The 24,556-nt window shown below is 38.0% G+C and overlaps 6 protein-coding genes across 6 annotated transcripts; 4 read left to right on the forward strand and 2 right to left on the reverse strand.

Moving 5' to 3' along the window:
• The first annotated feature begins 2,231 nt into the window (after positions 1 to 2,231).
• LOC121791608 (probable pre-mRNA-splicing factor ATP-dependent RNA helicase DEAH9) lies at positions 2,232 to 3,664 on the forward strand. Its single transcript, XM_042189480.1, has 4 exons — positions 2,232 to 2,312; positions 2,603 to 2,656; positions 2,784 to 2,863; positions 3,006 to 3,664. The coding sequence occupies exons 1-4, from the start codon at positions 2,307 to 2,309 to the stop codon at positions 3,157 to 3,159; spliced, it is 294 nt and encodes a 97-aa protein (XP_042045414.1). The 5' UTR covers positions 2,232 to 2,306; the 3' UTR covers positions 3,160 to 3,664.
• Positions 3,665 to 4,333: 669 nt separating this feature from the next.
• LOC121791610 (sodium/calcium exchanger NCL2-like) lies at positions 4,334 to 7,083 on the forward strand. Its single transcript, XM_042189482.1, has 6 exons — positions 4,334 to 4,684; positions 5,298 to 5,483; positions 5,562 to 5,862; positions 5,929 to 6,187; positions 6,282 to 6,596; positions 6,696 to 7,083. The coding sequence occupies exons 1-6, from the start codon at positions 4,369 to 4,371 to the stop codon at positions 6,942 to 6,944; spliced, it is 1,626 nt and encodes a 541-aa protein (XP_042045416.1). The 5' UTR covers positions 4,334 to 4,368; the 3' UTR covers positions 6,945 to 7,083.
• Positions 7,084 to 7,461: 378 nt separating this feature from the next.
• On the forward strand, positions 7,462 to 10,260 carry LOC121791609 (sodium/calcium exchanger NCL-like). The gene is made up of 9 exons (XM_042189481.1): positions 7,462 to 7,635; positions 7,732 to 7,840; positions 7,917 to 7,973; positions 8,188 to 8,515; positions 8,588 to 8,846; positions 8,926 to 9,077; positions 9,179 to 9,446; positions 9,527 to 9,823; positions 9,903 to 10,260. Exons 1-9 carry the CDS (start codon positions 7,462 to 7,464, stop codon positions 10,149 to 10,151), a joined length of 1,893 nt encoding a protein of 630 aa, XP_042045415.1. The 3' UTR covers positions 10,152 to 10,260.
• Positions 10,238 to 11,625, reverse strand: LOC121791611 (nudix hydrolase 15, mitochondrial-like). Its single transcript, XM_042189483.1, has 3 exons — positions 11,187 to 11,625; positions 10,992 to 11,111; positions 10,238 to 10,563 (listed from the first exon to the last, which is right to left on the reverse strand). The coding sequence occupies exons 1-3, from the start codon at positions 11,526 to 11,528 to the stop codon at positions 10,360 to 10,362; spliced, it is 666 nt and encodes a 221-aa protein (XP_042045417.1). The 5' UTR covers positions 11,529 to 11,625; the 3' UTR covers positions 10,238 to 10,359.
• A 2,048-nt stretch (positions 11,626 to 13,673) lies between these two features.
• LOC121791613 (protein IQ-DOMAIN 5-like) lies at positions 13,674 to 17,116 on the reverse strand. Its single transcript, XM_042189485.1, has 6 exons — positions 16,884 to 17,116; positions 16,036 to 16,148; positions 15,626 to 15,793; positions 15,124 to 15,351; positions 14,534 to 14,647; positions 13,674 to 14,455 (listed from the first exon to the last, which is right to left on the reverse strand). The coding sequence occupies exons 2-6, from the start codon at positions 16,108 to 16,110 to the stop codon at positions 14,090 to 14,092; spliced, it is 951 nt and encodes a 316-aa protein (XP_042045419.1). The 5' UTR covers positions 16,111 to 16,148; positions 16,884 to 17,116; the 3' UTR covers positions 13,674 to 14,089.
• Positions 17,117 to 20,836: 3,720 nt separating this feature from the next.
• Positions 20,837 to 23,756, forward strand: LOC121791612 (MLO-like protein 6). Its single transcript, XM_042189484.1, has 11 exons — positions 20,837 to 20,849; positions 21,140 to 21,522; positions 22,390 to 22,450; positions 22,534 to 22,622; positions 22,702 to 22,776; positions 22,871 to 22,959; positions 23,046 to 23,095; positions 23,177 to 23,217; positions 23,295 to 23,468; positions 23,560 to 23,595; positions 23,688 to 23,756. The coding sequence occupies exons 1-11, from the start codon at positions 20,837 to 20,839 to the stop codon at positions 23,754 to 23,756; spliced, it is 1,080 nt and encodes a 359-aa protein (XP_042045418.1).
• The last annotated feature ends 800 nt before the right edge of the window (positions 23,757 to 24,556 follow it).

A 24,556-nucleotide genomic window follows, 5' to 3' on the forward strand; every position in this document is an offset into this window, starting at 1 on the left:
TGGCAGTTTTATTTATAATTTTCCTTGATAGTTAAAAGCATTAGGGATAGACAATATTTTGGGTTTGACTGGCCATCATCACCATCGCCTGAAGCACGATCAGCACTTGAAGTGTTGTATTCTCTTGGAGTTATTGATGACGATGCAAAACTTACATCTCCTACTGGATTCCAAATTGCTGAAATTCCACTAGTAAGTTTCTGAAGCCCAATCTCCTTATATTGCATCAATGATGATTTTGTATGCTACACATTTTGGTTTCCCCCTTATTCAAATTAAGTTTGTGATGGAAGAAAATAATTATTCTGATGCACAATGATCATTGTTGTTTTTTTTATGTGAAGTGTACTGGAGTAGGAGGGTCATGTAAGGAGTGTTGTGATTTCAGTAAATTACTCCCTCCGTCCACTCTAAGTGGAGCATTTTTAATCCGGCATGTTTTTTATACAGTTTTGTTTTGTGAATTGAGTAGAGAGAGAAAAATTAGAGATAGTGACGTTTCTATTTTAGGAAATGTGTCAATTAGAGTGGGACATTGATTAAAGGAAACGTGTCACTTAGAGTGTGTCAAAGAGAGTATTAAATATTGAGGGGAATTCGTGTTGTAGAAAACTTTTTAGAAACTTGAGTTTCATTTCAAAAAGCAAGATTCTGGATGAAAAAGGACAGGATTATTATTTTTTTTTTAAAGAGAACAGGAGTTCTGATGCATGAGATGATGAGATAATCATTGCTATTTATGTAAAGTGAAGGAAAAGCATGGGGACCGTGTTAGTTTTTGCTAAATTAGTGAAATCAAGGGTATATATTTTTGTCAGGTTACTGCGATCACTACATGAAGAAGATTGTTCTAAATTGTGCGGGATTCTCTCTGGTGCTTTAATTTACCCTTCCGGTATCTAAGCTCATGAAAAATAATTCAATTTCACATTTTATTGTAATTTGTGTACACTGTAACTTTACTTCTGAGGCTGTCACCTCTGGCAGAGTATGTATATATAAAGTAGTGTCTCAATGTTTCATCATCTGGAGAGTTAACATTTTGTTTAATAATTTATCGTAATCTTCCCATTGCTAAGCAAATGTATATGCAGGATCCAATGGTTTTCAAAAATGATTTTAGCTTCAAATGATCTTGGCTGTTCTGAAGAAGCCATCACTATTGCTGCTGTGTTGTCCTTACAGGTTTGTTTTCTTCTTTCTGCAACTTCTATTAAGTTGATATCTCTGCATTCTGCTATTATTTGATCGCATAATTCTGATTGCAAAAGACTCCATTTCTCATATTTCTTCCTTTTTTGCTTCCCATCTTTCTTCCTCCCCATGAAGTCGATCTGGTATTCAACCAGGGGATCAGAAAAGAATTGGATGAGGCCAAGTTGAATTTGCTGCTGCTGAGGTGCTTTCTTGTTCTGCTCATCCATCATATGCTCTGCACAATATTTGACTTGCAGTTTTTAATATTTTGTACCCCAACGAGAAGTTCTAAGCTTTTGAAATATCCATATAGCCTTCTGGATTAGTAAAACTTGTTACTTATAGATAGATGGTTGTTATGGAAGATGAATGTACCATTAATTGAACGAAGTATCAGACTTTGTGTGAGAGTTGCTTATTTATATTGGTTATCCTATACGTATCTTGTATCATGCGTATTGGATTGTGCTGTTCTGGATACTGACTACTTAACTTTTAGCTTCAGGATAAATCGGATATGGGCATGCTGGACTAACTTATTATCAACAAGTACTCATTAAGTTATTACATATAGAATTGTCCACTACGTTATCTGATTGGCTAGTGTAACAGAAATATTAGTTAGTCATGGATATGTTATACTTTTTTGAGTATCTAACTATAATGTCTTACCTTAAAAAGAGGTCAACTGTAATTGGTTTTACCATTCAGCTTTTACTGATTGGGTGAATTTATTATTTTCATGTTTTTAAATTGACAATTAACAACAACATACTATATTTTTTTTGCCTATCCTCTCATAACATTCTTACTCTTTTAATACAATTTCTGGTTCTGCTCATAATTTTGCAGGGTGACCATGTTACCTTCTTAAATGTGTATAGAGGATGTGAGTCTAATAAATCTTCGAGTTGGTGTCACAGGAACCACATAAACTACCATGCAATGGTGAGTATTGTAAATTGTATACATTAAAATTTTTCAAAATTTCAATGTGCTCGTCTTAGATTTGGTTTGCTTTGCCTACAGAAAAAGTTGACGATGTTCGAAAACAGTTGAGAAGAATAGCACAGCGTTTGGGCATATCCCTTAAATCTTGTGACCACGATATGCAGGTTAGTACAGGGGAACATCTGATGATTACTTTGTCGTGGTCACATCTGATAATTTTCCTGGACCTAATTTTCTTAAGCATTGTTAATTCATCCACTCATACATGCGCTTGCATGATTAAAATAATAAATGATTGCTATGTCACTGGTAATAATAATATTAATTTAAACATCCTATTACTGCTTGTAAGTGCAAAGATTGAAGACAAACTTGGATTAATTTGGTCGCTCAATGTTCTGTTAAAAAATGCAATACTTTCCTATTTTCTTTAATGGGTTATTGGATTCGGCAGGCAGTGAGGAAGGCAGTTACTGCTGGATTTTTCTCTAACGCTTGTCGCATAGAAGTAAGCGATGTTTTAAGTGTTACTTTTCTAGTTAATGGATCTTAATATCAAACTCACATTATTGGGGAAAACTTATTGACTAAAAGCATAATTTGATTAATGTCCCTTTTCTGATGCTTGTATTTAGGCCTTCAGCCATAACGACGCATACAAAACTATACGAGGTTCACAAGAAGTCTATATTCACCCTTCGTCTGTATTATTCAGGTTAGATGGTGTTATTTATTTTCTTATCATCTCATTGCTTATTTTTTCAAAATTGATTTGAGATAATATCTTATTAGAAATTAGAAGGATAGAAGTATCACGTGTGTTCCATATTGAAGGGTTTTGGTATGTATTGTGGCAGAGTGAATCCAAAGTGGGTGATCTACCATTCTATTGTCTCGACTGAGCGTCAGTACATGCGCAATGTCATCACTATAGAACCCTCGTGGCTGCCAGAGGCTGCTCCGCACTTCTACCACCGCCAACAGCTCGATCCTAGATTGCATTCCCTTTGACAATAAACCTTATGCCGGATCCGTGCTCCTTCTCGGTTGCTCACTCCCGCCACTTGCGATTGTTTGCCTGAAGATGTATGCACCAGTGAAAGAGCTTAGATACACCTCATGCAAACTTGTTTCGTCGCAGACCTCTGTGAGATTGCTAAATTTGAAGCTAGAGGTGAAAGAGGCAGAGGTACTGATTCCTTGAGGTGGTGGTGGTGCTACTTAGTCAGTCGGATTAACTTTCAATTCATCAAAATCAGGAGTCTCATCATTGTCACAGTGAAATCAAATGTATTAGGTGGTTGGAATATCAAATGGTGAGTTGTATCAGTCAATTCCTCTAAAATGATTAAAAAGTTGTATTCGAGTTTCTATGTAAAATGGGCATCCGCGTCACTGCTTACCCATTCATATTCTTACTCTATGGATCCAACCACAAAAAGTAGGTCATTTTATTTCGACTATCAAAACTAGACTATTTCTTTAATAATAATATATTCTCTCAATCCACTAAAAATAGTGTCATTTTGTTCCGATCAATCTATCAAAACTAGTCTAATTTCTATTTATAAAAATATTTTCACTAACTATGTTTCATGAATATGAGAAATATTAATTTTTAATTATGTGAGAAAGGATAACTACTCCTATAACTTAAAATTAAGCTCATTTTTCATCTATAATACTTCAACCACTTTTATTAAAACTAGAGGTCTGCCCACTTGGATCTTTGTCGTCCAGAATATGCTCAAAGAATGATAGTTGGGGGCCTGCAAACAAAGTTACGTTTCCGAAGCAATAGGTAAATATTGGGTTAGGTAAATATCGCTTTCGGAGTGGCTGAGTTAGTTAAATAATGCAACATCTCACACTATAATATATATACTCCTGCAGTATTCCCGCCTTACGTAGTCTTTGGTAGATTTTTCTGACCCGGCGGCTAAGACCGAACGTTGCATGCGCCAACTTGTTGCGCATAAAATAATGATAAAACCCAGTTTAATTGGTAAGACATTTTTCCTAAATCCATATTTAAGTAAAAAAAAGAGAGACATAACTCAATTGATAAGACGCTTCATCTCGACCAATAAATAAGAAATTCAAGTCATATAAACAAGTGTTTTAATGACGTGGATTCCAGCGAAGCTGCTCATTGATCAAGTCCAGCAGCCCATATATATAGTGGTTGATATGAGTGGAGATTAAATTGAAGTGGCAAGGATGGGGAAAATGAGAATAATCAGTGTGGTGGCTCTGGTTGTACTTGTGAGCATGCAGGTGGGTGATGGCCGTTTGATAAGGGAGGTGGGTTTGGGTGCGACGGAGACGTGTGAGCCGACGTATGGTTTCTTGCCATGCTCGAGCAATGCGTGGGGGCTGCTCTTCCTGGTCATCATCTTCGAAATCCTGATAACCTTGGGCAGCCAATATGTTGGCGATGGATCGGACCTCTTCTTCCAAACCATCGGACCGGGCATACTTGGCGCCAGTGTGTTTCAGTTTCTTGGCACAATCCCTCAGATTGTCATGGTTCTTGGTCAGTTCTCCTTCTCTTATTTCCTTTGCCTCCATAACTCATTTAGTTCACATTTTATTATAAATTTTATTTAATACTAATAATATAACAGTATGACTCACATTTTTCTAACTTTTCTTTATATGTTTTCAAATTCATGCTGAATTAAAGTGAGACATTTAATCTCGGATGAAGGGAATAATTAATAGTAGTTTTTCAAATGACAAAATTTGTTGAAATTTTAGTCATCTCAGAAGATTTAAAAAAGAAATAAATCACAAAAATCAATTTTATTTGATAGTCTCATCAGTGTATAAAGCAATATATTTTTACAATTCTTAAAATGATATAATTTCATTAAAACAAGTATAAAATTTTTCTCTCATTTTTATATTTAATGAACTAACGTCGTTTTGATTTTTGAATTCTATCAAAAGAAGTAATATTGTATATAGATTATATAGTTGAAAATTTGAAATTTGATAATTTAATATTTTTTTTATACTTCAGAGTCTATTCATAATTTGCATAATAATTTACATAAAATATAAATAAATATAAAGAATTTGAAAATAAAATTGAAAAAGTAAGTTTAATAATCACTGAAGACACTATATGTTTGGTTTTGGATCAGCAACGGTGCTTTCGGGAACCAAAGAGGCTGCTCAAGAAAGGGCCACTCTTGGGATGGGATTGGTTGCTGGATCAACCGTTTTGATTCTGACTTTCATATGGGGCATTTCCATTATCCTTGCTAGCTATGATCTCTCAGAAGCTCCCACTCTCGACAAATCTGGAAGCCAGAAAACCACACCACAAGGTGCCATTTTGTCATCTTTGATCTAACCTTCTTCATGTCGATCTATTTGCTAAACTGCTCTCTTTGTCTCTGGAGCAGGTTATGGCGCTGTAACAGATGTCGAAACGAGCTACACTGCACGGATAATGCTGATACCCTTGCTTCCTTTTCTCATCCTTTTGCTAGCACAGGCTTTCAGTTCATCATCAGTGAAGAGAGTGTTTCTTCTTATTGCACTCATTGTCTCAGTTTTGTTGCTTTTCGGCTTCATTTTGTATCAGGCATTCCAGCCTTGGATTCAGTCTCGTAGATTCGAGTACTTGATGAGCAAATATGCAAAGGACAAGCTGCTCAGACTCTTGTCCAGAAACGGCAGGCCTGATACTCGAAAAATACAAGAGTACGTAGATCAGTATAACTTGTATTAAGCCAACATTTCCAATGCCTCATCAGGTGTCATTTGCAGCCTGTTTAACCAAATTGACAAGGACAGAAGCACGTCTGTATCAGCAGCAGAACTCAGAGTGCTTCTCTTGGGTGTGAGGCTGGATGAAGATGACTTGAGCACAGACAGAGATGTTGAGAATGTGTTGGAGTCTTTTGATACCACCGGAGATGGACGTATCAACCAAGAAGAGTTCATCGCAGGCATGACCAAATTACTCGATGATCTGGCTGAGGAGAGGCAAAACCGCATCAAAGGAAGTAGAGCCACCAATTCTCAGGTAAGCCTAAAACTTACACTTCAATCATATTTCTGTCAAAAATTTGGCTGAAAATGCAGCTGCTGATCCTATATTATATAATGCCAAACTTCAGGTAAGTGATCCATCACAACAGGGCTTGTTAGGTAACAGCAACAGCTCGAACGTAAGCAAAAGCCAAAGTTCTCAAACCACTTGGCTGAACTATCTGCAAGCTCTTTCCTTGGTGATTCTTGGGATAGCATTGATGTCTGCTTTCGCAGAGCCACTGATCACCAGTGTCGTGGGTTTCGCCACAGCAGCAAGTCTGCCTAATTTCTCTGTCTCATACTTGGCCATACCCTTAGCTACGAACTACCGAGTTGCAGTTCAAGCATTTGCTTCATCCGGAAACAAGTCACAGAACTCCATTTCTTTGACACTCTCTACGGTAAGTTCTTCGCTTGTTCAGTCAAAATAAATGCTTACGTACATGAAGATATCACTTTTTCCATATTCTGAAAATCTCTGATTTTAATTTGTTGTGCAGCTTTACAGTAGCGTGTACATGAACAACGTGGTGAGCTTGATTGTGTTCCTTGCACCAGTTTATGCTCTGAATCTGTCCGTAGATGTCTTTGCAGAAGTTCTGGTAGTTATCACGATGAACACTGTGATGACGGCTCTGACAGGCTTCCGCACCTCATTCCCTAGCTGGTTGGGTTATGTAGTTGTGATGTTATACCCGGTTTCTCTGGCATTAACCTATGTTCTTACTTATGTTCTAGGATGGCCTTAGAAAGACTGCGGTTATAATTATTTGTGTAAGATATACTCCATGTGTTTACTTTTAGTTTTGATGTGAGTAAATTTCTTCACTGTAATAATAATTAATATGTTATTAGTGTAATTAAGTAGAAAACATTCTACATTTGATATGCACTGGCTGCCATCAGTTATATGCTAATTGTCTCCCATCATATTTTATGCAAAGTAATCAAGGAATTGATTCTCTAAATTATAAAAAGAGTTAGAAGAAAAAGCTGTTATATTTCAAGGAATTAGTACCTCACACACCTTGGAATATAAAAAAGTGAGGAAATTCCAGTCTTTTTCTGCAAGCTCTCATAAGGCTAACCACGTGTTCTTCGCGAATGCATGCTTCACTTCTTAATAGTTAATCAGATAAGAATTGTTATTCTTCCATGATTTTGTGTCCATATAAACGAATAAAATCTATATCTTAATAAATTAGCATATAAATCAGCTATTTGTTTTTTGCTAAGCATATGCAAGCTGCTTTCACTAGCCTTTTAATGGCTATCCTCGTAGCATGTCTAGTCTATTACATAATTTTGTCTGTAACTAATACTGTCACCGGTCGTATTCTGAGGCTTAATACTTTGGATGACTTAATCTCTGATGGGGTTGATGCTGATGTGATTCAAGCTCCCTCTTTGAACCCCGGGAGCTCTCTTACTAGTCGATGTGTGCACAGTTATGGCTTCTTCCCATGTGCAGACAACATAGGGGGCTATGTTTTTTAGATAGTTGTTTATCAATACTTGATTATTATTGGCGGAAAGCTAATCGGCCGAGGGAGCAAGAGACTCTTCAACATCTTAGGCACTGGTGTCTACGGTGCTACTGTTTTCCGTATACTCACATTGTTGCCAAAGATAGCTATGGTAATTGGTAAGTAATTTTGATTATTTTCTTTCTTTCTTTTTATTTAATAGGATGAAAACATGGTTTTTGTTGTTATTTTTAGTATCTGGAATTCTCAAGAGCAAAGACGGTGCTCAAGATTCTGTTTCATTCGGGGTAGGTGTGTATGCCGGATCTACTGTCTTCAATCTCACCTTAGTGTGGGGAATGTGTGTGATATTTGGAAGAAGAGAGTTTGTTGTGAAGTCTGGTGCTGCTCATCATCATTCCTCATTCAAGGAAAAACTATCACAATTAAAAGGCCTTTTTTAGCTTTTCTTGAACATCAGAAGAAAATTTGGAACCAAGAACTAAAACATGATTCCTTGGTGCAGATACAGGGACAACAATCGACAAAAAGACATGTTACACCGCTGGAATCATGCTTCTGTCTTTGATCCCTTACTTCATAGTGCAAGTGGCCAATATCTTCGACTCATCATTTGGAACGCGAATGGTGATCTTGATCATCCTCGTGGTCTCAACACTGATGCTACTGTCATACTTCTTGTACCAAATTTTCGATCCATGGATTCAGGAAAGGAGTTTGGAGTATTCCAAGTATGAGAATCTGCTTGTCGGATTTCTGCAGCACGTGCAGAGGCGCGCCAAGGAGAAGCTCGTTGATGATAGTGGCCAACCTAACATTACAGTTATCAAAGGGTGATTTTCATACACAACTCATTTACTGATTTCCGTATTAGTACAGATGAATAGATAGACTTATGCTTGCAGGCTGTTCAATGAGACTGACAAAGATGCTGATAAAAGCATAACGTTTCATGAATTGGAAAAACTGATTCACGAGATTCAGTCCGGGAAAGTAGAGGTGGAGAAAGGCTATGCTATTTCAGAAATGTTGAAAACATTTGATCTCAACAGAGATGGAAGGATTGAAGAAGATGAGTTCGTAGAGGGATGCTCGAAATGGATCAATGAAGCTGCGGAGCTAGCTGGAAAGGGTGACTCTGATGCAGCAGAATTCTTGCGAGAGGCAAGCGTGTCTGCTAATACAACAATAGTCCTCTCATGGTCTTGAATTTGTAAGAGTGTAATGTGCACATTTTGATCAGGTTGTTGAACCAGTTTGCAAGAAGAAAAGATTTGAAAAGGCTGATATTGAGCATCTAATGGCAAGAATATTGAAGCATGCACACAGTGAAGAGCTTGAAGCAGAACAGCTTGTAACAGATGACGGAAAGCCTAATATTGAACGAATCAAAGCGTATACATACATTACATATTTCCCTTTATATATCATCTTTGCTCATTCTTATCCATTGCACTATATTTATCTAATCATTTTTCCTTTTTCTTTCTGCAAAGTCTGTTCAAGCAATTTGATACAGACAGAAGCAGCTCGCTGTCACGGCCAGAGCTGGAGCAGTTGATCCACACTACAGTCACCAAAACTGGAGATTCTCAATTGCATCATGAAGAAATGGTGAAGAAGTTTGTGGAAGATTTCGATATGGATGGTGATGACATTGTTGACGAGCAAGAATTTGTTCATGGCATGACTAAATGGCTTAACAAAGCCATGGACGTCACTAAATGCAAGGATGCAAAGAGATCAATTGATGAATTTGACAAGGTATAATAAATCTTGCATCAAATTAATCTAGGCTACTACTCCTATTTATATATTAACATTAACACATGGAAAAAGTGCAGATTATGTGGGGAGAAGTTGACAATCTAGTGTATAAAGTTGGTCGGAACGAGGGCAGCCGTTTGAAGCTATTGACATGGAGTTCCACAAAATCCATATTTCAAGTGATGTTAGGCATTGCTATACTGACCTTCCTCTCTGGACCTCTGAAGACCAGCATCCAACACTTCTCACATGCCATCGGCGTGCCTGCCTTCTTCGTCTCCTTCGTTGTTGTCCCCATATGCTTGAATGCACTCTCAGCAATATTCCCAGCAAGCCAGAAGAGCTCAAGAACCTCTTCTCTGACATTCTCAGAGGTACAGATTCAGTGCGGTTTCGTTATGTTTTAGTATCGTATTTTATTTCATCAGTGCATGCACGATTTTATTGTGGCAGATATATGGCGGAGTGGTGATGAACAACATCATGGGATTGTCAACACTTTTAGCAATTGTGTACATAAATGGATTGGAATGGGATTACTCAGCTGAGGTGCTGACAGTTTTGTTGGTGTGTGCAGTAATTGAAGTGCTTGCATGTTCACAAACTACATATCCATTGTGGACATGCCTCTTGGCCTTTTTCCTCTACCCATTCTCCTTGCTAATGTATTATGTTTTCCAGTATGTGTTGGGCTGGAATTAAAGTATGTAGTTTTCCTATTTATGTAATTTTACTATATGAAACATGGTTAACAATAAAACAAGTACTATCAATGATGATTATAAAGATTAAAAATCAAAACTTGTGAACATTTAATTTGCGCTAATTGGGTAATGTTTATCATTTAGAAATGAACTTAATCTTTCATTAGTTAGAATTACAAACAACAATCAACAATAATGGTAGTATTTCAATGACGACTTCTGCCCCAGAAGGTGGGCTTATGCTCTTCAAAGGCAGGGGGGCGTTGATAGATAATTGATGCAGCTTTGATTAAAATGGAGGCAGTCAGAGCCCATATTGTGTAACATCTCTTTTCCGTTTCGTAATCAAAGTAATGCACCAAAAATCTTTCGCCCATCAGCTCTATCTTCTCCTCTCTTCGTTTTTCATTCTGGACATTATTCAAGGACCAAAATCATTTCAAATTAAGGCCAAAACTGGTCCTAAACATATTCTCATTTTATAATTTGGTCCTATACTTTATTTTTTGAATTTTTGCATCTTGAACATTTCAACTCGGATCACAAATTGGTCCTACACTGACAATTCAATCAATTTTTAAAAGGTTTTAACCCGATTTTTAAACGGTTTTAACTCGAAATCACAACTCGGATCACAATGCGACTGTTAAAACCATAAAAATCGGGTTAAACGGTTTAAAGATTGACGAAATAGTTAGTATAGGATCAATTGTGATCCGAATTAAAATGTTCAGGATGAAAAAATTCAAAAGATAAAGTATAGAACCATGAGCATATGTTGAGGACTAGTTTTGACATTTACGCTAACTTAAAATAGTAAAAAAAAAAAATAGGCAACCTTGAGAAACATCTCTAATGGAACATCGAATACTGATTCCACCTCGGAGGGATTAAGGACAGGGGAGAAGCTGCTGATATCCCAAACTATTCCAATCACTGGAAATACAGTAATATGGCGCTGCAAATTGCAAATTTGAATCGATTTCAAATTTGAATCTAAGAAATAGAGAGATTGATTAAATAAAGGCGGTACCTTGGTGTAGAAGGGGTGGAGAATGGAGACAATTTCGACAGTGGAAGGGTCTAATCCGATTTCTTCGTTGGCCTCTCTGAGAGCGGTGGCGGCGTGGGTGTCGTCGCCTTCTTCCCACTTGCCTCCGGGCAAAGCAACTTCACCAGAGTGAGAGGAGATGGTTGAAGATCTCTGAGTGAGTATGACGCGAAGATGCCCTTCTTTTCCTTGGAACAAGCAGATCAGAACCGCAGCTCGATTAGTCCCCAATTCGCCGGCAATTCGTGAATAATTGGTGTTGTCGTGACGGCGTAGTCTTTCGGCGATTGAGCGGAGGTCGGAAGTATTGCTGGAGCTCATCATATCTTTGCTTCTTTCACTATTGAGTCGGTGCAATAATATTGTGATCCAATTGTTGTAAGGTTGGGGAGAGGATCCCCTGCTGTGCACAAATCACAGCAGGGCCATGCTGCCCCATACACCACAATTTTATATTATTATTATTTTTATAAAAAAAAAAATTTAATATTTTAAAATTTTTGTGAGGGGCAGCAGGTCCCTGCTGTGATTTGTGCACATCAGGGGATCCTCTCTCGGTTGTTGTAACACATTTATAACTTAATGCTCATTTATGACACATTAGTTATGCTCACTTTAGTGACAAACATTTTTTTTTGGCATTAAATTTTATCCAGACTCAATAACTGATGGTGCATTAGCATGTCCGAATTGATTGCTTATTAAGACTTATGGGAAGTTATCTAATCTATTGATAATCAAAAGTTTTTTTTTGGTTTTGACCATAGGTGTGCCGAACCTGCCTATGGCGGAATCTTAGCTCCACGTTGCCAACTACACTACAACTCGTTGGTGTAATCAAAAGTTTATTAATTCAACATATATATGTTGGATTAATTCATGCGTCTAAATCAATCTTACATGAGTATTTTTGCATTAACATTTCGTAGTATCTGACTAAGAAAACATTCTAATGTATCACTATTAAATAGGTTGGTTATATTTTGTGTCACTTTTCTTGTTATTTTTGTCTATGTTTCATTGAATTCAAGAATTATTCTACTTTGTCCGAGTAAGTTTTCTTCGTCTTAAATTCGCAAGACAAAGATCAAACAATATGCGAATTAATTATTGCTTCAGGAAATAGTTATATGGTCTACGGTTAGGGGATTTGAATCGGGACTTTTCAATTCGTAAGTGACTTTTTAATTGATAAATGAACATAAATTTAAAGGTTGCGTCATCGTGAACTTAAACCCTAAGAGCATCCACAATGGGACGGATGTCCCGGCGGACTTCCCGACAGACATTGCAAAAACACCTTCTGCCACGTCATAAGGATCTCCCGTCGCACTGACACGTCATAAGGACATCCCACTGCACAATGGCGGACATCCCCAAGGATATCCCCAAGGACATCCACAATAATAAAAGTCACAAATTCACAAATATGCAATTTATGGAATTAAAATTTCGACACGAATAGGGGAAAATGCAACGATTTTATTTAAAAAAAACATACATATTTAAATTTAAAAAAAGTACATAGTTCACCAAAAAAAACATCTCAAACCAAAAAATGATTCTAACAAAGTACATGTTATGCCTTGAATCTCTATAGTTTGCCGCTAGCCAAACGAGGGACAGTAATATATGTTTTAGGCCTTCATTTTCGACGATAATACATGCGTTAGAGTTTTTTAAAAAAAATCGTATATATAGAGTTTGCAACGAGCCGTATATATAAAGTTTGCAACGAGCCGTATATATAGAGTTTTTTTTTTTAAGTTAAAAATTAAAAATCGGGACGTCCGTCGTGGCACCGCAATGGCGGACGTCGTCGGAAAGCAGCGTTAGAGTTTTTAAAAAAATCGTATATATAAAGTTTGTAACGAGCAGTATATATATAGTTTTTTTTAAAAAGAAATTAAAAATCGGGACGTCCGTCGTGGCACCGTAATGGCGGACGTTGTCGGAAAGCTGCGGAACTCCGGTGTCCGCAAGCTACGTCCGCCGGTCGCACGCCTAATGACGGACATCCCGATCGGACGTCCGACACGCTGGTCCGGCGTCTGCCAGGAAACCCTTGGCATCATACATTCACCAATTGATAGTTGTGGTTCTACTTTATCCGTGTAAGTTTTCTTCGTCTTAAATTCGCAAGACAAAGATCAAACAAAACGCGAATGAATTATTGTTTAAGGAAATAATTATATGATCTGCCTTTAGGGGATTTGAATCGGGACTTTCAATTTATTAGTAATCTTTTATTGATAAATGAACAAGAATTTAAAGACGGTGTCATCGCAAACTTGAACCCTAGACCCTTTGAATCATACATACACCAGTTAATAGTTGTGGTTCAGTTGAGAAATATGTTCTGTTTATTATCTAAATCCTTTTACAGTGCAACTTCACAACTGATCATTATTAACCACAACCTACCTTCTATCTCACAAAAAAATATCTACCAATAGTTAGAACTAATACTTTGGAGGATGCAGAGAGCAATTCATAAACAAAAAACACTAGTAAGTTACAATTTACAAACGAAACCATCTCACCACAGAATCCTTTCATCGGTTTCCAAGTACAAGACCAACATAAATATATACGCTTCCAAATATAAACACTGAATTAACGATTAATTACATATATTAATATATGACAATAACTTTAAAAAATCACAGCGTATTAGCAAGACAGAAAAGAGAGTATTTCCTGCAGGCCGAGCTCAGATCAAATCCTCTTTCTGCTTCAGTTTTTCCCCTTTGACAAACTCTGTTGCAAATGCACAGCCCACACTTAGCTAGTCAAACCGTAAACAAAACTCGATTTCCCGTTGATCTGATATCATATGCATTTGCTAACTTCTCCTGCAACACTTCAGAATGAAGCAACTGGAGTTAAGAGCTTTCCTTTTCATTCTTCTTTTCCTTCTCTTCACTCTTCACGCTCACTTTTTTAACAGCAGCTGCGTCGTAAGACAGTTTGCGTGCATTTCTGGCAGCCTTCCCATTAGGAGAGATCAATTTGGCCTTTCCTGGCGCCTTCCTCGTAGGGGAAATGATTTTTTTAACTGCCTTTCCGTTAGGAGAGATCAGTTTTGGGGGCCGGGAGGTCAGCTGTGTTTTTTGGGGGCTGTTAAGCGCTTCAACTCGGCTTTCCCAAGGCCGAGCAGCTATCCAACGATCCATCCAGCTCCAGCCGCAGCTTTCTTTACTGAGTTCTTTATTGCCTGGTCCGAAACTTGGGATTGTGTTGGCCCTCCACTGTACGCGTTTTTTTAATCGTTATATCTTGGTTTGAGAAATGAAAAAGAAGCCCGTAGATACTAGAACTCGACAAACCTGATGAGTAAAGGCATATGCCAGAGCTCGCTCCCTTTTCACTGCTGCCTCTTCTCTATGATGTATTTTTGCAAGAGCTTCACTCACTGTTTCAGAACCACCATTCCACTCCACCTGTCACACATTTCAATTACGGATAACATCATGTGGTGTGCATGTAGTTTCAAGCGACAAAATACTGAGGCACATCATTCTATATCTAAAAGAACCACTTTAAAATCAGAAATCAAGATATATCAGGGGAGATACAAGGCTTCCTATGCACGAATCCTACTATTGATGCATGTAACGAAACGACATTGATGCATCCTTCGTTTTCTCCTCTTCCCTAGTAATAACACTCTATCCTGGGTCCCTAACTTAGTTACGTTTTTCCCCACAAGGAAATGGAATGAAACAAAGAGCGAATATTTCATTTAGTGCATCATTTTTTAGCCGTAATGTAGAGACATAAGGAGAAATCTTGGCATATTTCCATATTTCTTATTATCTTAATTGGTGGTCTAACTCACATTCGGTTTAAAGCCTTTGACCAAATAACTACGTAAAATCCTCATCAAATATTCCATAGAGAAAGACTGTCGTATTACCTCAAAGTCATGAAGCTTTGCTTCTAGCTTCAACTGATTCTCCAGCTTCTTCTGCTTAAGCCGGCCTTCCATAACCATATTAGCACGACGTGCTCTAATCTGGGCCTGCGTCTTGGTCCACGAGTGCAGGTGACTCAATGTAGCCGAGGCTTGATTCTTAATGGAATCACACTGCACCAGCTTCTGTAACCTTACAGTTCCTCTCATTCGACGAAGACTTTTCCGTGCCTGAAGCAGGAGAGGAAAATACAGTCAATGATAGAGCTTGAAAATAAATTCCCAAGACTGACAAATGGCATTAGTCAGGGAATCCATGCGGCTATTATAAGCAGACACTCGTATATCATTTTACTGCGTAAAATTATTGTGCACGTAAAATGGCGAATATTATCACAACTATCCTTCGTACTATGTATTAGCACAAGCACAGTTACTAGGTAAGACAAAATAAAATATGAACCATGTACTAAAACGAGAGCAATTGGGAGCAGGGATAACATACAGCATGTGCACGATATGCAGTCTGAATCTTTCTAGCGGCAACATATTCTCTGGAGAGACCAACACTGCCCTGATTGTCAAGACAAGCACCATTGGCTACTGCGATGCACCCTTTGAGAGAGCAGAGATCCTCTTTGCAGCCATCTATGTGTTCAAGGGATGAATAACTCTGCTCAACAATATGGAAAAAGATAACAATATCAGAAATCGCATCCTATCTTGAGTAAAAAAACCTTGTTTAAACGTATTCAATCAGGCAACTGAAAAAAACTGCATGTATAAACTTTCACCAAGAAGAATGGACCAAATAATCTTCAGATATCTTGAACTTGAATATTCAGATAACATGTCATGATGTTGCCACTCCCTGATAACCAAAGATAACCAAAGATTTGGATTAGAGCTTCAAACCTTGACTTTCCCTGATTCCCCACCCTTCACCTTCTTTTTGCTGATTATATTCTTAAACCAAACTCCTGAACCCATGCTTAATGCTCAAAGCCTCCGACTGGTACTGCAATACCCTATACAAATCATAGATTACATCAATTACACAACAGTATACGAAACGGCTCCAGTGCACTTGCTCACTAGTCCAATTTTATGCTTCAACATAAAACAAAATGTTGGTATCATATGACATAGATTGCTTCATTTCTCAGGAATTCACAAAATTTCCTCTAGTCAACTCAAAAACCATCAACCGGAAAGGATGAACGAGAAACTTAAATAAAGAAGAAAGCTCGTGTTCCATCTCATAGATGGAATTACAGTGTGTACTTCCATATATGAACAAAACTGATACTATTAATTTGTTGTGTCTCAGTTAAGAACCAAGGAGCGTTATCAAATAAAGGCTAATCATCAAAGGGGCATTAAACCTCCCATAAAAGCAAATCATGGGAAATAAAAGAAGCTGATATTTAGTGGATCAGAGAGGGACATCAAGTTCTCAAAATGAAAATGGGATTTCAAAGATCCAGAATAAGACCAAGGAAATCAGATTCAATCTAGTATGAATGACTTGTTTGTTTCAATCTAACAGTCCACAGAAAGCAAAAGCAAAAGCAAAAGCAAATGCAACAGAACTTAAACTGATTTGGATCCAATCAAAAATCACAAAAAACACATGTTTCTATCAGTAATAGTTGAAAAAAGATATTTAAATTAAAAGAGAGGCACATTTTGCTTGCAGACACAACAAAAAAATATTCTTGAAAAGAACAAAAAAACGTGGGCAATTGAAGAAGCAAACATACCAAGGAAGTGTGGCCGCCTCCTTTTGGGCAAAAGGGTTTCTCTCAGAGCTTACAAAATAACCAGGCAAAATACTACTACAAGGTAAAAGCAGTGATGGAAATTGGAGTGGGAGAGACAAGTATGAGTGAAACTGAAGAAATACAAAGGCTTAAATGCACAGTGCAGACTTGAAGTAGAAGGTTGAGAGGGAAAGAGAAAGCACATAAAGTGGGTAGCTTTGCCATGGCCCAGCGGCTGCTGACCTCAAAAACAGACAGACTTGAAACAATCAATCTAAAACGTAGCAACAATTAGAAAATTACATGTATTTCCCCAGTCAAAGGGGGTTTAAGGTCATCCAAAACGCTGTCTCTTATTCATCCCTTAACCGTCTCATCCTTTAACTATTCATGGGTCTCACTGTACTTTTCAGCACATCTCTTAACTAAGAGACAACACATGCATCCATCTATCTCTTAACCATCTCATCTCTTAACTATTCATTCAATTTCATTTTTATTTTTATTTCCAACAAATTCAATTAATAAAAACACACTTCATTAAATAAAATAAAATTACAATTTAAAAAGCTAAAAAAATAAAAAAATACATAATTTAAAATCCTAAATAATAAAAAAAAAGACATAATTTAAATACTCTAAATTAAATTATAAAACTACTCCGCCGGCGAATCATCCCCCGAAGTCGGTGGCGGTGCACCCAAGTTAGATCGAGGCCGAATACCAAGTTGAGCTCTCATATGCGCAATGTCGTCCATATGGGCTTCAAATTGGAGAGGTCCCATTTTTGAAGTGTCAGCCATCGTGGCGAGCAGGTACATGGACATTAGGGTGTTCGAGCCCGTGCCGGAGCCCGAGCCCGACTCGCTTGATTCGCCGCGGCCCCTCCCTCTCCCTCCCCCCCTCGCTCTAGCCGCCTTCGCCGCCTTGGTCCCTTGCGGCCGACGTCGTGAACCGGAAGACCCACCTGCATCATCGGTTGGCGTGCCCTCTTGTGAGGTGTTGCCTGAGCCGCCCTCACTAGACGAGTATTGGCCACCCGCCGTGTGCTTCGTGCGTTTCGAGCTCGAGCCCGAGCCCGACTGGACACTGCCAGCCACCTTTCAAGGTGATGGACTTGCGACCAAACATCTACATGCTTGAAATCTTTTCCGATGTCGCCTCTAAAGACCCGCAACGCCGCTCTCAGAATGTCGGCTCCACTGGCTCCGCTTTGGTAGTTCGCCTCTTCTGCCCTGTATATCGAGCAAAATTTTTTGACTGCTTTGTCGCATCGGTCCCAATGACCGCGGAGCATCTTCACGTTGCGGGGAAAGGTCTTCTTCGGCCGTCGTGCGTTGTAAAGTTCGGTGACTTTTGCCCAGTAATACCTGCGGGTTTGTTGATTCCCGACGACAGAATCGTACGAGACGGTGATCCAAGCGTCGTACAGAGCCAACGTCTCCTTTTAGCTGTAAGGATGACGGCCGGCGTCCACCACAACCTCGTCGTCGTCCTCTTCCTCCTCGGCCACCTCGGCATTGACGCCGATCCTGGCGGAGCTTCCACATATCGGCCGGTATCCCAAAGTGCGTTCATCAGGAAAATTCTCCGGAATTTGGGATAATCCCGGCGACGAACCGTACCTCTGGGGGGAGGGACGATAGTATGCATCCACATCAAAATGTGGTGTTTGGTACGCCGCCGGAGTCGTCGAGCCTTGGGTACCCCGCGACAAACCGGTATCGGTAGTACCCAAAACGTTGTACATGCCCGCCCAATCGCCAAACGCGTTCAAGTCGAACCCGCCGCTGAAGTTTCCATCGCCGGACATTTTTACAAAAATTGGAGAGAAGATATTTGAGAGAAGAGTAGATGAGTGTAGTGTTTGTGTGTAGAATGGAGAATGGAAGAGGAATGGAGTATTTATAGAATAATAATAGGAAAATAAAAAAATTAAAAAAAATTGTTACCGTTTGTTTCAAACGGTCATATGACCGTTTATTAAAATTAATTTAATTTAAAATTTTTTTTTATTTTTTTTAAAAAAATTGGATTTTTTTTTTAAAAAAAATTATGACGTCATCGTGACGACGCCCACTCGCGGCCCGGCGAGTGGGCGTCACGCCTAGCGCCAGCGCGCGCCACGTGGCGCTGGCGCGTGGCGAGACAGCTTGTAGCCGGCCCCTTCCGCGCGATGAGATAGCTCGTCTCGCCGGGACGAGATCGGGCCACCGGCGAGCCATGTTGCTGATGCTCTAACCGACACCCCAAAATCCGAATCTGCATAATATTCCATGTAAATATATGGTTATAGAGACAGCCCACTAACCAATTTTTTTTAAGTATTTAAGCTTTTGCTAAAAGTTGTACATACATATCCAGAAACTAAAATAAATTATTAATGACTTAATTAATTGTTTATAAAATTATGAAAATAGGTATCTTTTTATTTACCTCACACCTTTAACTTAGGTAATTACAAAATTTCATGATTTGTTATTCTAATTTTGATAAGTACTTACAACAAAAGAAACTTGAATTTAACTAATTTTTGTAATTTTACATGCAATTAATCCATCATTAGTAATAGTATAGTTGCTAGGCTTCTCAAAAGAACATGAAATTTCAACTCCTGAGCCATAGTATATAGAAATAAATGTTATGTAACATACTTATATGAGTTTTATTCTTGAGAAAAATAAACCGAGAAACCCAATTGCGACTTGCGAAAATTATTGAGAGTTACTTATTTATAAATGTCTGAAAATGATATCGAAATAACAAATCCTTACTTGTGTTTGGCACTACTGATTAACAACAGGCAATTTAATATGTGAGTTGGTATTAAAAAAATAAAAGGATATTTTCTATAAACAATAAAAATACCTTCAAAAAGCGCGTTGGGAAAAAGTTTAATAGAGATTTTAGGCATCTCTGTTTGGTGAAAGCAATGATTTAGAGGTGAGCATTACTTATATTTGCCGTAAACTGGCAACTGGCAACTGACATTATCATGGTATTAAATTAAATGTCATACTATTGAATAATCAACTCATTTTTCAGAGGAATAATCAACGCCTAAGTACTTAGGTTTTCTTTTAAAAACTCATAAGAGGTTTGAGTTATTATAGGTTGATCCGAATTGCATGTCACGTTGTTCTGAATAGCAACTTACTAGTTTTGGAACAGCTGGAACACCAATCTTGTTGATTACTTCTTTCCTGTACTTAAACACTGGATCATTTCAATATTTTAAAATAAATTAGATGAATGCATAGTATTGATTGAAATGCAGTTTGACTTCTTCAATAAAATACTCTTGATTTACTATGCAATCAACACTTGCTATTACTCCATCCGTTCCTTGTTAATAGATGCATTTCTTTTCAGCATGGAGTTTAAAAATAATGTGTTAAATGGATGGTGGATAAAGTGAGAGATGAAGAAATAACAAAGTAAAAGAGAGAATTACTTTTTGTCAAAAATAAAAATGACTCAACTAACTTGGAATTTCCCAAAATAGAAAAATGACTTTATTAACATAGAACGGAGGGAGTATTATTTAAAAACTAAAGTCTGAAATTAGTCTTGCATATAGGAGTAGTTGTTCGACGATTTTAGTCTAGAACATTATGTTTGATACCTTTGTGTGCCTAATCAACAAAATAAAGAACGTGTCTTTCTTCTTTCTCATTCGAACACTCCACGAACTATAGTTCTCCGATTCCTCTTTCATTTTTCTCATTCGAACACTCCATAAAATAATTGACCGGTGATTTGGGAATCGTATTCTCCATGAGCTGGGAATCGCCGCCCCTCTTTTACTTTACCGTTCCCCAGCTGCACACACGACATCCATCTCTTCTATGGAGGAGAACAAAGTTCAAACACAACAGAAGACATCCCTCGATTAAAAATAGAAAAAGTTAGTTGTTCTCATTTTCTTTTATATTCTTAAAGCCGAGGATGCAATGAATTATGCAGGTATAAAAATGATAAAGTTCAACTAAAATATAGCACCTTGAGGAGAAAACAAGAGTAAAAAATCACCAACTAAGCTGAAAAAATAAAAATAAAAATTGTTTAAATTAAACAATTTTTATTTGGTTATGACTTATGTCAAACAGCAAATTAAGGTGGGTGATTCAGTACAAATTGTGGAAATTATGATAATATAAATTATGAAAGAAGGTTGTAGGTTTTGATGTGGAATATTTAGGTACACCGTGCATGTTCGTCTTTTTTTTGAATTTGATATCATTTTGTTAATGCAGTTGGACCCCCTGAACTTTCACCTGCTGCGCGTCTGCTCGCTAGAACTTACGAAAACCAGGCTCTTGTATTTCGTGATGAACAAGGACAGGAGAGGGTTTATTGTTCTATCTGCTGTGAGTATGGATCTGGCTCTTCATCTAGAGGGTACGGTTACCACTCTCCTGATGGGAGTAGAAATATCACCGTACCTGCGTTTGAAGCTCATCGTGGTACTAAGTACCATGCTAAAGCTGTGATTGCTAAAGAGAAGGGGAAGCAGCCCCTTGAACCTGCTGTGACTGCTCCTGAACCTGTTTTTGGTGCTACATCAGAGCAAGGGTCTGTGACGGCTGTCACTGTTGAAGTCTCTTTGCTTCAACAGCTGGTTACCCTCATGGAGAAGGTGGTCACCTCAGTTGAGGAAATAAAAGCAATGCTAAATGAAAAACAGTAAAGCTGCATCATTACAACTATTTTGTGTTCTATGATATGTCTCAAATTCCTTTTGTGTTCTGTGATATGAATATTTCAACAAGATGTAAGTATCATATGACATAGATTGCTTCATTTCTCAGGAATTATCAATATTTCCTTTAGTCAACTCATTAACCATTGAATTACAGTGTGTACTTCTTTATGTGAATAAAACTGATAGTATTAACTTGTTCTGTCTCATTGAAGAACCAGAGAGTATTCTCAAGTAAAGGCTAATCATCACATTAAACCTCACATAAAAGCAAATCATGGGAGAGAAAAGAAGCTGATATTTGGTGGATCAGAGAGGCACATCAAGTTCTCAAAATGAAATTGGGAGTTCAAAGATCCAGAATAAGAGACCAAGGAAATCAGATTCAATCTAACTTTTCACAGAAAGCAAAAGCAAATGCAATATATAACTTAAACTGATTCGGATCCTATCAAGAATCACAAAAAAACACATGTTTCTATCGGTAATAGTTTGAAAAAGAAATTTAAATTAAAAGAGAGGCACATTTTGCTTGCAGACGCATAAAAAAACATTCTTGAAGGGAACAAAACAACGTGGGCAATTGAAGAAGCAGTCATACCAAAGAAGTGGCCTCCTCCTTTTGGGCAAAAGGGTTTCTCTCAGAGCTGACAAAATAACCAAGCAAAATACTACAAGGAGATTGGAGTGGGAGAGACAAGAATGAGTAAAACTGAAGAAATACAAAGCCTTATATGTACAGTACAGACTTGAAGTAGAAGGTTGAGTTTCATGACTAGTTAACCTTTTTGACTGATTTAATAGATGAAGAGATGGGAACATTGGGAGGCAGAAACTAGGACCTTGGAATATCAATTTTCAAATGGTATGTTTATTTTTTCCTTCTTTGACATTTGCTTTATTTGACATATAGAATTTACAAGAAGTCTTTATTTTGTAATGATATAGATCCAAGGAGGTTCCAATTCATTCACCAAACCTCATTTGGAAGGAGACATCTTAGATATTGGAGTCAATACAGATTGTTGCGACTGCCGGTACAATATATTCCTCTTAAAACTTTTAAGACTATGGTTGCATCAATTAGCGTTCGATATTTTGAAATTTTTTTGGCAGGTTAATTTTCTTCAACAGTTCTTTCAATCAGTCTACCAAGTAGACTATCTCACTCTTCGACATGGCTTCATCACAGTACGTACTTTCTCGGTTTCACTTGCACAATATTTCAGAATGTTACTATTGAATTATCTTGTCACCTTCTTTTGCTATCATTGTTTTTATTCAGGCTCATTTCTCTGAAGGAAATAGCTTCGATTTCCAGAAGTATATCGAGAGAGCACTTGAGAAAGATTTTGAGGTGGCGGTTGGTATGCGGTAATTCTTCTCCATCCAACAGTCATTGCTAATCGAACGACTAGATACGAATTTCATGACTGATAATGCCAGCTTCTGTTTTTCAGCCTCTGGATTTGGGTGTTCTCTGTGCTCTTCATATTCTTCAATGCATACGGTAAGGCTTTTAAACAAAAAACAATTGTACACTGCAAATTCCAATAGATAAAGCTAACATAATTCCCTTCTCTAAATGCAGTATTCCATAACTATGTTTGGCTTCCCTTCATCCCATTAGTGGTAAGATATGAACATAGATCATACTTTGATGCTATAGTAATCCGATATACGGCCTATTAAAAAATGTTCTGTCGCAGATGCTGCTCATTGTTGGCACTAAGCTGCAAGGCATCATTACAAAAATGTGCTTAGACACTAGTGACAAGTCCCATGTAATCCAAGGAACATTGCTTGTTAGACCAGGCGATCACTTCTTCTGGTTCGATCGTCCCAGATTCCTCCTCCACCTCATGCACCTCCTCTTGTTTCAGGTACTACTCGTCTTCTTTTTCTTGATCATGATCATCCAGCTACTCTACTTTTGTTCACATCAGATAATGAATGGTTCATCTTCGTTTGCAGAACTCGTTTCAACTGGCATTCTTCGCATGGTCTTGGGTGAGTACCAAACCAGTGATCCTCTCTCTGTGTTTAGAGTTTAGAGAACTCATTCTTGTGACTGACCTACATGTATGTTGGTTGATGGATAGTACAAATTTGGACTGAGGTCGTGCTTCCACCGCAATAATAATAAAACTAAAATAAATATAAATATTTAGAAAATAACGGTTATTCGGTTCTAACCTTTCGGTTCTCTGTTAGAACCGGAACCGAGATTAGCTTAAACTTAATAACCGGAACCGAACCGAACCTCAACCTTATTTTTTCGGTTTTCGGTTAACCGAGAACCGAAAAAATAAGGTTCGGTTTTTGGTTAACCAAGAACCGAGAACCGAGAACCGTTTCCCCAAGCCTAGTATTATTGAACATAGTACGAGAATTTGGTTTAAAAATAAAAACGGGATTAATAATGTGAAAATTGAAGAGTGGTGAAGAGAGGTAAATTTTGTTTCGAGTGTGCACAGAAATGGATCACTGCAAGCGCTTGGTCAAGACACCACGCTCCTTAAATCCACTAGAGCACAAGGTCTAGGAACTTAAGAGAACATAAAGTGCTTGGTCGTTGGACACACATCGACTCCCCTTCAAAAATTATAAAAAAAAATCCCTCAACCCGAATACTATGAATTAGTATAGGGAAGTGGGGTCGATCCCACAGAGATGGACTCGCAAAGTAGTGCTCAGAGACTTTGGACAGACAAATGGCTGCTGCCACGCAACAAAAGGGTTGAGAATTTTAAACTAACTCTAGACCTAGGCAGAAAATGTAAATGCTAGACCTAGGACATGTTAAACTTGTAAATTCAGACTTCGACAACAAGAAACATAACCACTTCCTAGACAGTGTAAACAACTACCTAATCTAGCTAAACAGAATATGACTGAAAGTAGGGACCATAATTCCAAAAGTGGCAAGTACGGAAAGAACTGCAGATTAACAAACTCTGACGCTAGCTCG

Source organism: Salvia splendens, unplaced genomic scaffold (genome assembly GCF_004379255.2).
Source record: "Salvia splendens isolate huo1 unplaced genomic scaffold, SspV2 ctg852, whole genome shotgun sequence".
In the NCBI taxonomy this organism is placed as follows: Eukaryota; Viridiplantae; Streptophyta; class Magnoliopsida; order Lamiales; family Lamiaceae; genus Salvia; species Salvia splendens.

Coding starts and splice junctions, on each gene's coding strand:
- LOC121791608 (XM_042189480.1), top strand. Junction 2,657..2,783: donor CTAACGCTTGTCGCATAGAA/GTAAGCGATGTT, acceptor GCTTGTATTTAG/GCCTTCAGCCATAACGACGC. Junction 2,864..3,005: donor CCTTCGTCTGTATTATTCAG/GTTAGATGGTGT, acceptor GTATTGTGGCAG/AGTGAATCCAAAGTGGGTGA.
- LOC121791610 (XM_042189482.1), top strand. CDS start 4,369: ATGGGGAAAATGAGAATAATCAGTGTGGTGGCTCTGGTTGTACTTGTG. Junction 4,685..5,297: donor TCAGATTGTCATGGTTCTTG/GTCAGTTCTCCT, acceptor GTTTTGGATCAG/CAACGGTGCTTTCGGGAACC. Junction 5,863..5,928: donor GATACTCGAAAAATACAAGA/GTACGTAGATCA, acceptor TGTCATTTGCAG/CCTGTTTAACCAAATTGACA.
- LOC121791609 (XM_042189481.1), top strand. CDS start 7,462: ATGGCTATCCTCGTAGCATGTCTAGTCTATTACATAATTTTGTCTGTA. Junction 7,636..7,731: donor GCTCTCTTACTAGTCGATGT/GTGCACAGTTAT, acceptor ATTGGCGGAAAG/CTAATCGGCCGAGGGAGCAA. Junction 7,974..8,187: donor TTCTGTTTCATTCGGGGTAG/GTGTGTATGCCG, acceptor TCCTTGGTGCAG/ATACAGGGACAACAATCGAC.
- LOC121791611 (XM_042189483.1), bottom strand. CDS start 11,528: ATGATGAGCTCCAGCAATACTTCCGACCTCCGCTCAATCGCCGAAAGA. Junction 11,112..11,186: donor TCCACCCCTTCTACACCAAG/GTACCGCCTTTA, acceptor TGCAATTTGCAG/CGCCATATTACTGTATTTCC. Junction 10,564..10,991: donor CATTAGAGATGTTTCTCAAG/GTTGCCTATTTT, acceptor AATAATGTCCAG/AATGAAAAACGAAGAGAGGA.
- LOC121791613 (XM_042189485.1), bottom strand. CDS start 16,110: ATGGGTTCAGGAGTTTGGTTTAAGAATATAATCAGCAAAAAGAAGGTG. Junction 14,648..15,123: donor CAAAGCTTCATGACTTTGAG/GTAATACGACAG, acceptor AATGTGTGACAG/GTGGAGTGGAATGGTGGTTC. Junction 14,456..14,533: donor CATATGCCTTTACTCATCAG/GTTTGTCGAGTT, acceptor AAACGCGTACAG/TGGAGGGCCAACACAATCCC.
- LOC121791612 (XM_042189484.1), top strand. Junction 21,523..22,389: donor TGGTTACCCTCATGGAGAAG/GTGGTCACCTCA, acceptor CTGATTTAATAG/ATGAAGAGATGGGAACATTG. Junction 23,596..23,687: donor CATTCTTCGCATGGTCTTGG/GTGAGTACCAAA, acceptor GTTGATGGATAG/TACAAATTTGGACTGAGGTC.